Source organism: Electrophorus electricus, chromosome 26, assembly GCF_013358815.1.
Source record: "Electrophorus electricus isolate fEleEle1 chromosome 26, fEleEle1.pri, whole genome shotgun sequence".
NCBI lineage: Eukaryota > Metazoa > Chordata > Actinopteri > Gymnotiformes > Gymnotidae > Electrophorus > Electrophorus electricus.
This window is the reverse complement of record NC_049560.1, coordinates 7,346,979-7,362,190: the sequence shown is the minus strand read 5'-3', so window position 1 is coordinate 7,362,190 and position 15,212 is coordinate 7,346,979. Positions and strand designations below refer to the sequence as shown.

Genomic DNA, 15,212 nt, shown 5'->3' with positions numbered 1-15,212 from the left:
TTTGGATGGACTGATCCATGCACTTTGACAGATTTGTTCCCATTAGGCACTTGGTTGGAATAACTTCACAAGTGCCATGGTTTACACACTGGTGAGCCTGGAGGCAACATCCTAAACATGGGAAACAATGCTTGCAGTCCATCCCTTGAAATAATAGATGGTGTTTTCTTAGCTGGCCAGGCCAGTGGAATCATTCCTGATATCACCCTTGACAGGACGCTATCTAATTACCTTTCTCTGAACTCAAGCTTTGCGCTTAACTTTCATTATGCTGCTATCCAGCAGAGCCTCTCAAAGGAGCAACTTGCCGTGTTAGATAGCAACCTAACTTCAGTCGTCGGACAGCGCGCTAAGGTGTCTTACGGCGGTGTGGGGGTTGTGGCCCTTGCTATGTCCTTACTCTTGGAGAGTCTTGCTGCTGGCATGGTTGGTCAAATTGACGGTGAGTCCTTGGACCCCTACCAGAGGATTTTTGGACCCGACAACTCTTCGGTGATCTCATCTGTCGTCCGTGAGTATCTGAAGCTAGTTCCTTGGACAGTGAATGACAGTGAGGGCATGGCAGTACTAACGGAGGTCTATGACCAGAAATTGAAGTACGCACTTATTGAACACTATGAGAGTATGACTCTTGAACATCACCTGAACACAAATACTCTAAAACAGTGGATCAGTGGGTCAGCCATTCACTTACATGTCAGGATCCATGGCATCCGTTTATCATCAGTCCCAAAGGGCTCTGCTGAATCTCTGAGGCTCTCCTACAGAACAGCATTAACGCGACTCATCCAGCTTTACACTGCTTATTTGCGTCGCAACGTGAAGGAGAGGAGCGCCAGTCCAGGCCCACCCTTAAAGCTGGGATTCTTAATAACGGAACCAAAGAGAAAAGTTAGACACAGGTTGATTCACAGTCCGTGCCAATCGCAAAGCATCATCACTGCGATTGTAGCACGGATCATAGCTGCCCAAAATATCAGAGCAACTGAAGCCTTTTTTGAGGAAGCGGGTAGGATCATAGACAAGCTCATCCGTCAGAAGGAAGATTTTGAGCTACGCAGAGGAGATATCAGCCATCACAAGTAGAGCAGAAGTAGGCTAAGCTCTGCCATATGTATGCTATGGAAAGGAAGTTAATTTGGACAATTAGCTTTTTTTGACAAGATGGACAGGATGGCATTTTCCTGCAGGTCTGAGAGATACAATCCTTTTGTTTATTTTTAATTGTTTGCTAGGTTCAGTCACAGTGGTCTATTTCCTTTTGCCTTTTTAAAAATGCGTTTCGGCCTTTGCTATTCTTATGTAAAACGTAAAACATTTTAAGGTACACGTGAAATGCTGTAAAGTTTTTCTTCCTTTCTTTACGTTTTTGAATGTCCCGTATAAAGGAATTTGAACAGAGATTAACACTTTGTCAACCATTAATGTCAAGAAGATATATTTCACAAAAGTTTCTAACTTGATGGAAATTCAGTCTGTGCTTTGAAGAGTTACATGTCTTAAATTTAACTCTAAAATCTTTACACCCCTATGTCCAAATTGTAATAAAGATTAAAATATATACATTAGCAGCTCACAGTTCACATGTTTATCAGTTCACCTGTTTATAGCAAGAGAAATAATGTTTCTTACAAAATTGTTCAAAGATATTAATATTTGTGTATTTAACTAGTGTTAACAAAGTATTTTCTGGAATCGTTTTCCTTGAGTTGCACTGTTCAGATTTCTCGGTTTCACCATAGATTATGTAATTATGTAATATTACTTTACTACCAGCTCCTCCTAACACCCTGTCATTCTCCCTCTCTCTGTCTCTAATCATGCTACGTAAAGCAAATATAAAAGAGAATGATGTAACTTACTTTTGATTTCACCCTTGCCAAGACCCAATAAAAGACTTTCTCATTCTTTTAAGTGTAATATCTTTCCATCTCACTAACTGTTGTTATTAAATCAAACGGAATCAAACTTATAACTCTGCAAGACAGCTCATGATGGTGTATATGTTAAAATCAAACCTTTAATAACCGCAAACTGTACAATGTGTGAACAAAAAGGATAGGAAATATACATTCAGTACTCATTATACTCAAGAAATTCATTTAGAAAAAAATTTTAGGACTTTAAATCTTTAAGATTTTAGTCTGTTAAGTTATGCTTTCTGATTTTAAAACAATCAATTTCGCCAATTTTACATATTTGTAATTAATATAAAACATTTAAACGGTAGCTGGTTCCAAGGCAGGTTGTTAGCTAAGTGGTGCTCCAGTTGTGACCAACTTGTAATAAGCTCCTTGTAGTGCCATGAGCTGATCGTGGGTGCCTTTCTCAATCACATGACCTCGTGACATCACTGCTATGATGTTGGAGTTCTGGATGGTGGAGAGCCGATGGGCTATAACGATACAGGTGCGACCTTCCCTTGCTCTATCTAATGCCGCTTGCACAGTCTGGATCCACAAACACAACGTGCAAAAGAGAGAGAAACACAAAATTCCAGTTGGTAAAGCATGCTTAAGACTCAGGAGCCCTTTCTCTTATTTTCTCAGCCTCACTCTCCCCTCACCTTCTCACTCTCTGTGTCCAGCGCTGATGTAGCCTCATCCAGCAAGAGTATTTTGGGGTCACGGATGATTGCCCTGGCAATGGCGATGCGCTGTTTCTGGCCACGTGAGAGCTGGGAACCCTGGGAGCCTACATTCGTGTCATACTTCTGAAGGTGTATAAACAAAGGGAAAAGTGGTACTTATGGCCTAGAAAGTTCCGAGGTATATTGTCACTGTTGAGGTTTGCAAAAGTGTGAAAATGTACTGTTCAGTATAAGATGTAAGAAAGTGTATCATGTCCTGCTCTACTCTTGACCGACATGGGCCATGAATTTCATAACAATGCATCCTTATTTTGCAGCATGGTCCTCATGGGCCTCCAAGTAGTCCACACATTTTCTCCCTCGCAGGACAACTGAACAAAATGTGTATTCTTGATTACTGATCCAGGTGTGTTTGGGAACTGGGATAGAGCAAAAAATAGAGACTGACTGGTGCTCCCCAGTGACTGGGTTGAAAAATGTTGTCATTCACAAACAAATCTGTTTTTAAATAAAATATTATCATGATGAAAAGTTCCTGAAATGATGAGTAGCGAGGATGAGCAGGACGCAAATGCTGAACGGAGTAATGATTGTTGGGGGTAAATTCATAGTCATAGTCAATATAAGTCTGATGTCATAAAGCCAGAAGTCAAACAAACAAAACCTGAGAAAATGCTAACAAGAAACAAAAAGAAACCACAGATGAAACATAAAGTGAACAATAGAAAACAGAAGTCAACCACAAAGAACAAGAAAACAAGCAAGGGGTATAAATACACAGGTAGCTTAGAGGAAATGAGAGTTGAAGTGTGAGGATATACCAAACATGAGTCAAGGGAGGTGCAATTAAACCAAAACAAAGCACCATGGCACTTAGCATCATGAGAACTGCAACACCAAATGGGGAAACCATGATGGTTCCGGTCAATATTCATCAATATCAAAAAAGCACAGCCTTGCTTAGTGGTTAAGATATTCAAAATTAATGAAACCTTTTGGAAACTAATCACATGTGAAGCTCACAAAGATAACTAGTATTACCTCAGGAAGTGACATGACAAAGTCATGGAGTTGGGCCTTCTTAGCTGCAGAGATGACATCATTCATGCTGAGCTCCTTCTGGTTGTTTCCATAGCGGATGTTCTCTGCAATGCTACAGTCGAACAGTACTGGCTCCTGGGAAACAATCCCAATCTTGGATCGCAGAAATGGAACATTGATGCAAGAAGAATTATGGCCATCGATTAGCTGAACAACAGCAGAAAACCTTAATTAGTCATCATAGTTCACTGAAATCTTGACAAAGAGCGGGAAAAAAGTAACAGATTTCATCCAATCTGTGTGTCTACTGTAAATTAATATTTTCTCACCACTCTTCCAAAGTCTGGGTCATAAAACCTCTCGAGCAGCTGAACGCTGGTACTCTTTCCACAGCCACTGCTGCCCACAAAGGCGAGAGTTTGACCAGGCTTCACACTCACAGTAAGCCCATTCAAAACCTGGATATCTGGCCGGCTTGGGTAGGTGAACTTACAGTCTTTAAACTCAATCTCTCCTTTAAAATCATCCTGGACGTACAGAGAGATTCAGAGATAAACAAAAAGCTCAGAACACTAATTTACACCAACCAAATATAGAATATTATCCAATATTTCATTTTCATTATCTAGATATTATAGGTTTCCTATGCCCTTTTTCTTTAGGACTCTAGAAGTGGTTTGTTTGTTTAAATGTTGAAATTTGTATTTTAGCTAATGACCCATTTATCCCCTTGATCACTGTAGACACTGATTTTGGGAACACGGTCGAGCAGCTGGAAGAACCGGGCTGCAGCGATCTTGGCTTTGGCATAGTCAGGCGTGTAGGAGGATGCCTTGCCGAGGGCTGTCCCACTGGTCACAATGGCAGAGATGACCCTGCCACAAGATGCAGGGACTATATCACACCTTTTCAGTATAGTCCACATTCAGGCATTTGCCCAACAGCTTATCTTCAACTAAATATACTTAAACTTTATATGATCCTACAGTTATTTACAATTCACTCACTCCTACAGTTACTTAATATGTCCTGAGTTCCGGAACATTCCCACTCACCTGAAAACCAAACTAAAATGCAGACCCTCATGGTGGACCAAGTATCCACCAAACCGATAGGATGCAGAGTTTGTCATAAAGATGACACACTGAGCAAAGCCATAACAGACTCCGTACACATTAGCTTTCTTCAGAGCGGCATGGTACGGGGCATCTAGCTGGGCCTCGTACATCTCCACAAAGTGCCGCTCCTTCCCCAGACCAGCAATAGTGCGGATGTTGTTCAGGGCTTCACCAGATATCTGCAACCAGACCAAAGAGAGAATGGACCATCTACATCAGGCATATAATGGCTAAACAAAGTCATTTTGCCTGAATGGAGTTTCTTCAATTTAAATAAAAATGTCAAAAGATGATGTCATAAAATGTCAAGCTTTGCATATGAAACTAGTCATTCGGACTCTACCTGGCCAGCTGCTTCCATGGCTTGTTTGTCCTGCTTTGCAAAGCCAGTAAGCATCTTGGCCTGGAAGCCTCCAGAGAGGGCTAGGAAGGGGAGGAAGCATATGATAACGAGGCTGAGCTTCCAGCTGAAGTAGAAGGAGATGATGATGGCCACGCCAATGTTGGTCAGAGAGTTCACAATCATTCCAATCTGTGAGCCAGTGGCCTGTAAAGAAGAACACCTTGTTACCCTTGACAGATTAACCTCAGTGGGAAGATCAGGTCAGGTTTGGTTTCTCTCACTCACTCCCTGGACTTGAGAAGCATCTGTGGCCAGTCTTGTGGTTAGAGCACCAGGGCTGTTCCTGTGGTCATCAAACCAGCCAACCTCCTGGCCTAGCATTGCATGAAAACCAAGGCGTCTCAGTCTGCGAGTAAGCAGTTCCCCAGACATAGAAAAAGAATATGCCTGAGAAATGAGGGACATCATCAGAGTGAGGAACATGAATGAAAGATGTACATCAGAAAAAACACAGGAAATAAGTGGTGGGCATCATCATCTTTACAAAGTTGGATGAGTCATTGTTTTGTTGGCATATGTTCTGAAAAAAAATGCAGTAGAGTTTTGATTGTGCAACAGAGGGGAAAACTACAGACACAAAGTGGCAACAAACTATTAAAAACTGGGTAAAACAGACAGAAAAAAGGAAAGTGATCAAAAAATGATTACATTATGGCCAAAAAAATAAAGTAGTTGGAGAACTTGCATTAATGCTTACCTGCAGCATTTGTGTGAAAAAGGAGATCCCACCAACCAATACAAAGAACAGACAGATTCCGTTGATCTCCCTCCTCTGAGCAACAGGATCAGGCATTGAGAATGTCTGCATAGAGGAAAGTCACATTTTACACATTCCACCATTAACACCAAAAGGGAAAGGGTTGACATTCACACCCTGTCCAGATGGGAACGGCCCAAGGGGGCCTTACCGCCAGGATCTGGCTGAAGAGAAGAGAGTAGACTGGATTAACTCCTCCATTCACAGCTGCTCCAATAGAGCCAAACACCATGTATGGCCATTCTGGGGTGTTGTACTTTAGAATACGGGCCAAAGGAGCCGGTTCCACCTCTTCTTCCTCGTCTTCAACAACTGCACCCTATACACACAACATACACTGCTGGGCAGAACAACTCCTAGTAGGGAGTCGCTCCTTTTTACTCACTGTTTAGAACAGTATAAAGGTGGGCTGAGAAAGAGAGGAAGTTGCTTCTCGCTTACAGATGCTTGTGTGTGTGTAACAGGCTGACTTTTTTTCTTTACCCTTGCCTCTGAGTCATTTAGCACAGAAATTGCTGTAGTCATTATATTGTTTCTCTAACTTGTCCAGGAAAATTTACATCACAAGGTACACCAAATTGTGAGGCCTCTTGCCCAAAGCTAGTTTATGGAATTTAGAGCACAGGAATGCCAGGAACATTGTATGAGGAAGTAGTAAATAGATATATAAATAGAAAACAAATAATGTGATAATGCACATGATAATTTAAAGTTCAACGGCAAAAGTAATTTGGAATTGTATCATCTTTTATCCTTTGAAGTTTACCTAAGAAATGCATGACATAAAGGGTTAAGTGTCATGGTGCCATCTCCCTGTCGACGACGACAGGTATTCAGTGGCCATGAGCAAGTGGACTTGTGTTTATGTTGTTCTTGTGTTTATTGCCACATGTTTTGTATATGTTTTGTATATGTATGTTTCCCTCAGGAGGTGTGTGTTGGTCATTAGTAGCCACACCACTTAGGGGTTATTATTTTATTATGTTAGTCAATTATTTAAGCCTGTTATGGTTGTATGACCATTGTCAGTCATTAATGTTATGTTGGCTCCTTTTGTTGTAATTAATGCACTTTTATATTCGGTTTAATTTTTATTACTTTCATTAAAAATTTCAGTTGGAGACCTGCACATTTATTTCCTCCTTTTTTTTCTCCGACCGTGGCATTAATTAGGCCATAGAGATGCTGGCTGTAATTAAAAGGGTCTAAAATTATTATATATCATACATCATCATTATACAAAGTAAACGTGAGCTTGACATAGATGATTGGCCAGATCTCTTTGTATGTGTAAATTATTTTTGTGACCCTGACCTTTTGCCTGGCTTCTCGGGACACGTGAGATTCAGAGTACAAACTGGGAGCCAGTTCACCAGCAATTGATACTGTGGATTCTGGAATAACGTTGGATAATTGTGACCGAGACCTCTGATGAACGGACGCCCTGCAGGGAGACAAAAAATCTGTTACAACCCAGAAGTAGCTGAACATCAGGGAAAAATTTCACTACCTTATTGGGTTCCACACCAAATCCAAATCCAAATACAAACAGCTTGCTAACAATTCAAACTGATTCCACAAATGTATCTGTCTCTATATCCCCAGTGTGTCACACATACATGACAGATATTGCTGTCTGTAATCTGTATTGGTCAGATATGCATTGTTTGAATACCTGAAGCTTGCCCGATAGCTTCCTGCCTGAGAAAGACTCTTACTTTCTTCATGATTATCTTCATCAGCATCCCCTGCCACTGAAGACCAAAAACAGGCGAAACAGGTGGTAATTCTATATTTAAAACCCAACCTGCTCTGTGTGTGTGTGTGTGTGTGTGTGTGTATGTGTGTGTGTATGCATGTGTGTGTGACCTACTCTCTTGGACTTTCTTGTTGAGGGCTTTATCTCCTTGGCTCTGCAGGGTGACGAGGGTGTAGTAGATGCCTTTTCTTTCCATCAGCTCTTCGTGTTTTCCACGCTCCACAGCTCGCCCGTGCTCAAATCCCACTATCACGTCAGCATTCTTTATTGTCGATAAACGGTGGGCAATGGAAATGGTGGTACGACCCTTTCGGACCTGCATCAGATACATCAGATATAGTGGTCTATGCTACTATACAAGCATTTTGGCTACTCTTATGCTGGCAGGTCCATTTAAAATGTATATGATTTACTTAAATAAGAGGTCATGCTGTAAAGTGTGTGTAAATGTCCATGTGCACTGCTGACCTTATCTAGGGCCTCTTGCACAACAGCTTCACTCTCGTTGTCAAGAGCTGACGTAGCCATGTCCAGCAGAAGGATTCTGGGATTGCGCACCAGCGCTCGAGCTATTGCGATGCGCTGCTTCTGGCCTCCACTCATTTGCCCACCACCCTCACCCACCAGTGTGTCAAATTTCTGACACCAGAGAATATAGAAAAAATGACAATAGCACAGAGTAGTTCTCCTTAATGAGTAGAGTCACCTAATCTCCTCACAAAGTACAAATATCTCTGACATTTTAATGTCAGGCCTGTGTATACTGTCTGGTAAGTGTGGGTGAAACGGAGTGAAATACTTTGTGCGAACAGATGATATCCTACCTGTGGTAAGTCCATGATAAAGTTGTAAGCGTTTGCCTCTCTGGCGGCCTTGACAACATCGTCATGGGAGACGTCAGGGCGACCATAGCGAATGTTCTCGGCGATGGTGGTGGCGAACAGCACTGGCTCCTGCTCCACAACGCCAATGAGTGAGCGCAGCCACTGGATGTTCAGACCTCGAACATCATGACCATCCAAAGTGACCTGGAAACAGAGTGACAACGAGAGAATGAGCTGGAACACTGGAAGGGTAGATTTAACCTTTACATATCAGGCAGAGGAAACTTTCCCAGTCAACATAAAATGAGGGAATTTGTAACTCGGTACTGAAAAAGACTGTAAGCTGTGTAGCCTGGGGCCCCCTGCTCTGTACCATGCCCTCTTTGGGGTCGTAGAAGCGTTGGATAAGCTGTACAGCTGTGCTCTTCCCTGTGCCACTCGGCCCCACAAACGCCGTGGTCTCCCCCGACTTCACCTGCAGATTCAGCTCATCCAAGATCTGTGATAATTAAGCGATATCACACAAGAGGAAGTGCTGTTGTACTGAATGTCAGCACAACCTCGAGTGTGATATTGCTTTTATACAACTGTTCAACAAGCACCATTTATTAGTTAAACAGTAATAATTAACAACAGATTCTGATTAGTTTTTTAAGTTTGTTTGCCAACACAAATAGTTACACAACAGGACTTGGACTGGACTGTTGCCAAGCAACATATTTTCCTGTACTCTAGCTTGCTGCATTGTGTAGGTCTATGTTATGGCAGGTTAGCTACTTTGTGTCACATACTTTTATCTGAATGTTTCGGTTTCAAGTGAAATAATCAGTGAAATAAGACCTGTTGTTGCTTTGGTTAAATGTGTGATTTTGAGTTAGCAATAAAGGTTGTTACGATCTAAGATAGACAATGATGGTTAATATAATTAAAGGATAATAGAACACACCTCTAAAGCAGAGTGATGTATAGATAAAGATCCAAATGCTGTTATACTCTATATCAGCGCTCATGAAATGTCACTTGTCAAATCAAATTACACGGTTGGAACTAACTGTTGTATAAAGAACATTCAAAAATTCTGAAGTCAGCTTTAGAGTTTGGCTTCAGAACTCAGCTTCAGAACTCAGGTATACAATTCGGCTTCAGAATTAAGCTCAAGAGTTCAGCTTTAGAACTTAGCTTCAGAATCCAGCTATAGAATTTAGCGTGCAGAGCCTTCAAAGGCCATAGTGGCCTCTGTAGAGTTTTCTAGTCATTGCCTAAATGATTTTACCTTCACTTCTGGCCTAGAGGGGTAGTGGAAGGTCACGTTGTGGAACTCTATATCTCCTTTCACTCTGTCCAGCTTGTAGCCGGCCTCAGAGAGACAGTCTATCTTTGGCTCCTGCAAATAAGATGTGTCTATTTTAATGCCCTCCTTGTGATCAGAAAGATGTGGAAAGCCTTTCATTAATGTGCTCAAGTAGGATCAGCATGTCTCACAAGCGCAGGTGCCAAAATTCATTACTTCCTCCTCCACTAGTTTAGGCTAGCCTTAATTCCTCTTTACGAACAACCAGCACTTTAATATCATGGTGACTGTGTCATTCCAAATCCATCATGTTACAGTACACAGCCAAAACAACCACAACTAGGTTAGTGTCCAGTTCCTTAGGGATTGTAGTATATCTATGAATGCACTCTCACACGCTTGATGGTCTCAAAGATGTTGGCGGCAGCACCCCTGCCTGCTGCAAAGGCCTCCAGACAAGGAGATGCCTGCCCCAGGTTCAGAGCAGCAATGAGCACACCGAAGAACACCTGCAGGATGAGGACAAACACAGCTGTAGACACAACGTCTATGTGCGTGTAAGGGTTGGCACCAGACCGAGGCCCCCTCCGGCCACCAGGGGGAGGCCTCGAGTCAGGCACACTACCAATCAGACTTGATTCCCAACAACTGGGCTAGGTCTATATAAGCCCAGTCACTCAGTGCTGGGTCTTTGCTAATGTTTTGAGCCAAGCTCTTAGCCAGTAACTCTGGGTATTGAGGTCTGTGAGCCCTTGTGCTACACCTCTCTTCCGCTCTTCGAGGGTGTCTGTGTTTTTACACGTTCCCTCTCTTCTCCAGTTTTCCATCTCAAGTCTGTCTCTCTCCCAAGGCTTCCCTTAGTCACTAAAGTTCCTCCCTGTTTTCTGGTTTTGTTTGGGAAGTCTTAGAGTTTTGCTTTCCCCAGTGCATCGGGGCTGCCATTCCTCCCGTGGCGTCCTGTGTTTTCCCCTTTTTCCACACTCGGCATGGTGTTTAGTTTTTCCACTCGTTTTGTCGTTCTCCCTTCCTTTGAAGTGTGATATATCCACAGGCTGCTTAACGCCCGCCACAGTCCAGCAGGAGCTTAGTCGCCTCGCAACAGAGCGGCTGGGGTTTGACTCCCCACCTTTGGTTTTTTACTTCTCTTATTTTACCGATTCTAGGACCTAACTGTTTTGCACTCGGGTCCACCATCATTGAAGTGTGGTGGCTCACCCAGCGGAGGGTCGGTGGCACCACCTATTGGACCTGCATTTGAGCCCCATTACTGTGTGTGTGCGTGCTTGGTACCTGTAGCAGTATCATATGTGCATGTGTTTGCATTTGCAGCGAGTCCTGTGTGTATGTGTGTGGTACCTAGAGAAGTGTCATGCGTGTGGTACCTGTAGCAGTGTGCCAGCGCTGTACTCCAGTGTGTCAACCACTAAACTGGAGCCATACCAAAAGGCCAGTGCATAACAAAGGAATATAATTAACCACATATAGCCAGTAAAGAATCCCATGATGAGACCTTTCCGAATGCCCCAGCGCTGAGCTGAGATCAGGTTATGATCATATCTGAAAGAGAAGCATGAAACCAGAGAGATGGAAAAGATAAAAGAGAAGCAAGGCTATGGTGTAACAATAAAACACTCAGTCTACTAATGGATATTAATCAAAATACAATACTGTAGTGTACTGACCGAAGTTCATGTTACATAAGGATGTATGCTTAGCAATTAGATTATAAATTACTTCAATTTACTGTTAAAGGCACTCTTGACAATTTGTGGTATTCCTTTGGTCAAATGAGTTTGGTAAAACTTCTTTAACTCCTTCGAGATATCAAGGAACAGCTGTAAGGAGAAGGAAAAGCTCACCTCTGCACCTCTTTCTTCTCTCCTCCGAAGGCTGCCACAGTTCGGAAGGAAGACAAGACTTCATCTGCCACAGCTCCTGCTTTAGCATAGGCCTGTAGCTCCCGGCCGGTCAGCTTAGACACAAACTGCAAGCCAGCACACGTGACTCAGCTTAGACAAAAACTGCAAGCCAGCGCACATGACTCAGCTTAGATACAAACTGTAAAATAGCACACGTGATTCATCTTAGACACAAACTGCAAGCCAGCACACGTAACTCAGCTTAGACACAGACTGCTAGCCAGCACACGTGACACAATCAGCTGCTTTTCCAATGGAATCTAATGAGTAGATCTCTCCCTTGTTTGTCCATGATGGCAAACACCCAAAGGTCTGACACCTTGCATATCCTGAAAAACAATCTCACCAAAGCCATTAGAGCAGCTCCCACCCCAATGAGAGGAGACACAGAGATGATGACCAGCGTCAGCTTCCAGCCCTTCATGAAGCCCACAAAGAAGCCGCATATGAAGGTGGTGAAGCGCTGAATGAAGATCCCCACTTGATCCGCCATGGCATCATTTAGCTTATTGATATCACTGTGGTGCAGGTCATGGAGATATAAGAGAATCATTCTACACAGGTGTGTATTCATGCTGAGGCTACTTTGTGTGTGTGTGTTTGTGTGTGTGTGTGTGTGTGTGTGTGTGTGTGTGTGTGTGTGTGTGTGTGTGTGTGTGTGTGTGTGTGTGTGTGTGTGTACGTGTGTGTGTGCATGTGTGTGAGTGTGTGTGTAGGATTGGTCAGGTATGCTTGTCTCACTCTGACATGCGTGTGTTAAGCTCTCCCACAGAGTTCACATCAAACCAGCCGATCTCCATCCTCATGACCTTGCTGAAGTACAGTCTGCGGATGACCTGAATCTGCCGGGCAGCAGATGTGACCCACAGGGAAATCTGGCCAGAAAATCCAGAACATGTGTAGAAACCAACCACATCATAATCACATGATAATGTCTAATTAAAGTGTTATGATCACAATGCAACATAGCTGTATAATCAGAAAAATTCAGTTTGTCGCCTTTTTGAAGCAGGAGGAATCAAAATGGCCTGTAAGTTGTACGCCAACTATAACAATATTACATACCAAACACTGTGTTGAGGACTTACTTGTAGGTATCCCAGGATGAAGACAGTAGTTCCAATGGCTACATAATAATAGGCAAAATTTGTCATCTCATATTCTATATCTAAAATCCTAAAGGAGATGGAAATGGCATTACTTATTTGTTTGGTTTTTTATTTTGATTGTTTATTATTTTCATGCTTTTAAAAGCTATAACTTCTGACTTCTCTGTGTGTGATTAATAATGAGATCACTATGTAAAACACAATTTTACAATTTATGCATAAACCTGAGCGAAGCACCTAATTATAATTATTTCTTGATTAATATTATTAGTGATACTATTAGTGAAAGAGGCTTTGCAGTACAATATCCTCATTTAAATAGCCTTATCCTATGTATTGAAATGTTTTTTTAAAATTACAGCAAAATAGCCTTTTCCAGTTTTAACAGTGATGTGTAGGTACCCGCAGGGCTTGGTCATGTTCAACTTCATGTTTTCCTCTGCTGTTAGGTTCCGCCATTGAATTGTATTGTTCAGGCAATGTTTCGCCGGGTCCTGAAGCTCGTTAAGTTCAATGTCATACTCAATGAACGTGTCCGTTAACAACCCAAACACTATCAGCATGAGAGGCTGGGCAGATCCATGCAGCATAGCACACGCACTTCCACCAATCATCATCCAGATCTCACGGCAACTAGCAAAACGAAACTGGGTGGAGGTAAGGATTTACATTAGAAACATATATATATATGTGTGTGTGTGTGTGTGTGTGTGTGTGTGTGTTGTTACATTGTCATACACAGAAATGACTATGACACAACTGCGCTAGACTTAAATTACATTAAATTATTTTGGAAATTCAAAAGAAGTTTGGAGCTTAGGTATCTTTTAAATAAATATGTTAGATTTCATACATCATAGAGGGGCAGATCTTTTCTGTCAAGTTAACTCATAAAGTGTGTTATTTTTATTTACATTTTTAATCATTAATCTTGAAATGACAAACATTACCAGCTGAAAGAACCCAATGCGAATAGCAGCTTCCTCCTTCATTTGTCCTGCTAAGACCCTGTGAAAAAGCAAAATATTTTTGTTCACATCAATGTGAGAAACATTTATTTTAGCAAAATGTAGAGAATAATAACTTACTTCTTATGCTTTTTAGAAGAGTCAATTGTTCTGTGATGAGACACAAAATCAGTGCTCAGTAATACTTATATAAACACTATACCAGTATAAATAGCCAAAGGTCTAGAACTCATGCACTAGCCCATGAGTTTAACTTCAATTACAGCATTATTCTCCCACTTTAGTTTTAGCTTTTCTGAGTATGACAATGTAACAACCTAACATGCACTAAGTTTAAATGACTTTTTTCAGGCCACAACACCAAACTATAAGAAAGGTAAACTTACAAGTATTCTGCATTTCGTTCTGAAATTGGAACCAATATGTTAATAAAAATAAGTAGATTGTATAAAGCATTTAAGTAGAATTATATACACATTACCCAAATTATACAATCCACATAGCATACCCCTCACCTTCATTAGAAACTTCATATGCGTCATTTTCCTGTCCAAATTTCCTCATGCTGCGAAGCTTCACGGAACCTGGCATGGTGATTATTCACATCTGTGAAAACATCAAATATCAGTGGTCTGGACTAATGTTTCCCAGTGTGTGCCCATAGTAATCAAGTGGTAAGATCAGTGTTCAGGTCCCTGAGTAATGGAGAGCTGACTACAATGGAGTGTGTGTGTGTGTGTGTGTGTGTGTGTGTGTGTGTGTGTGTGTGTGTGTGTGTGTGTGTGTGTGTGTGTGTGTGTGTGTGTGTGTGTGTGTGTGTGTGTGTGTGTTTGCACATGCACGTGCACGTGTACTATTGGCCCATGTGTTTGGTCCAGTTTTGCAAGGTTAGTGTCCGGCAGGTTTGTGCTGCAAATCGGGGTGAACGGCCATCATACGTAAATACTGCTGAAACAGGTTACTGCACTCCAAGTTCTATGAATCTATTGTATGTAAACCTGGTCACTACCACTGTAATTAGATTTGCATTATAGGCCATTCTGCTTTAGTTTCTATTAAACAAACATTTGCTCTGCTTTAACACTGAAATACGGTATAAGTGTATACTAATGAAATTCAGAGAAACCGGACAGTTAACTTTAATGCAAGGCAAATGTTTGTTAGGTCATTGCACGCTTGTGTTGTCCAGCCTTTGCATACCTTCAATTCATCCTCAGTCACAAAGCAGATCAGCTCTGATCGACCTAATGTTAAATTAGACCTCAACTGCAGAAGGACATGTTCTTGTCAGCATGAGAAAAATATCTGTTACCATTATAATTTGTTATCTCTACAGGTCGTTGATCATTGTCAACACTGACAAGGACATGTGTGCGTGTGTGTGTGTGTGTGTGTGTGTGTGTGTGTGTGTGTGTGTGTGTGTGTGTGTGTGT

General features: G+C 41.9%; 1 protein-coding gene across 1 annotated transcript; it reads right to left on the bottom strand.

Annotated features, from left to right (window-relative positions):
- Nucleotides 1-1,992: 1,992 nt before the first annotated feature.
- abcb11b (ATP-binding cassette, sub-family B (MDR/TAP), member 11b) lies at nt 1,993-14,370 on the bottom strand. Its single transcript, XM_027006916.2, has 27 exons — nt 14,288-14,370; nt 13,762-13,819; nt 13,214-13,458; nt 12,791-12,878; nt 12,444-12,577; nt 12,049-12,220; nt 11,643-11,767; nt 11,166-11,340; nt 10,179-10,292; nt 9,766-9,876; nt 8,866-8,991; nt 8,493-8,696; nt 8,137-8,307; nt 7,783-7,984; nt 7,585-7,663; nt 7,268-7,353; nt 6,372-6,398; nt 6,061-6,221; nt 5,850-5,954; nt 5,378-5,539; nt 5,093-5,296; nt 4,687-4,928; nt 4,350-4,506; nt 3,961-4,158; nt 3,632-3,838; nt 2,567-2,713; nt 1,993-2,450 (listed from the first exon to the last, which is right to left on the bottom strand). The coding sequence occupies exons 1-27, from the start codon at nt 14,368-14,370 to the stop codon at nt 2,250-2,252; spliced, it is 3,984 nt and encodes a 1,327-aa protein (XP_026862717.2). The 3' UTR covers nt 1,993-2,249.
- Nucleotides 14,371-15,212: the final 842 nt, after the last annotated feature.

Excerpts from the sequence above, each read along its gene's own strand:
- abcb11b (XM_027006916.2), bottom strand. The coding sequence starts at position 14,370 with ATGCCAGGTTCCGTGAAGCTTCGCAGCATGAGGAAATTTGGACAGGAA. Across the intron at positions 9,877-10,178 it reads TCTTTGAGACCATCAAGCGT|GAGCCAAAGATAGACTGTCT; the intron begins GTGAGAGTGCAT and ends TCTTATTTGCAG. Across the intron at positions 7,664-7,782 it reads CAACAAGAAAGTCCAAGAGA|TGGCAGGGGATGCTGATGAA; the intron begins GTAGGTCACACA and ends TTTGGTCTTCAG.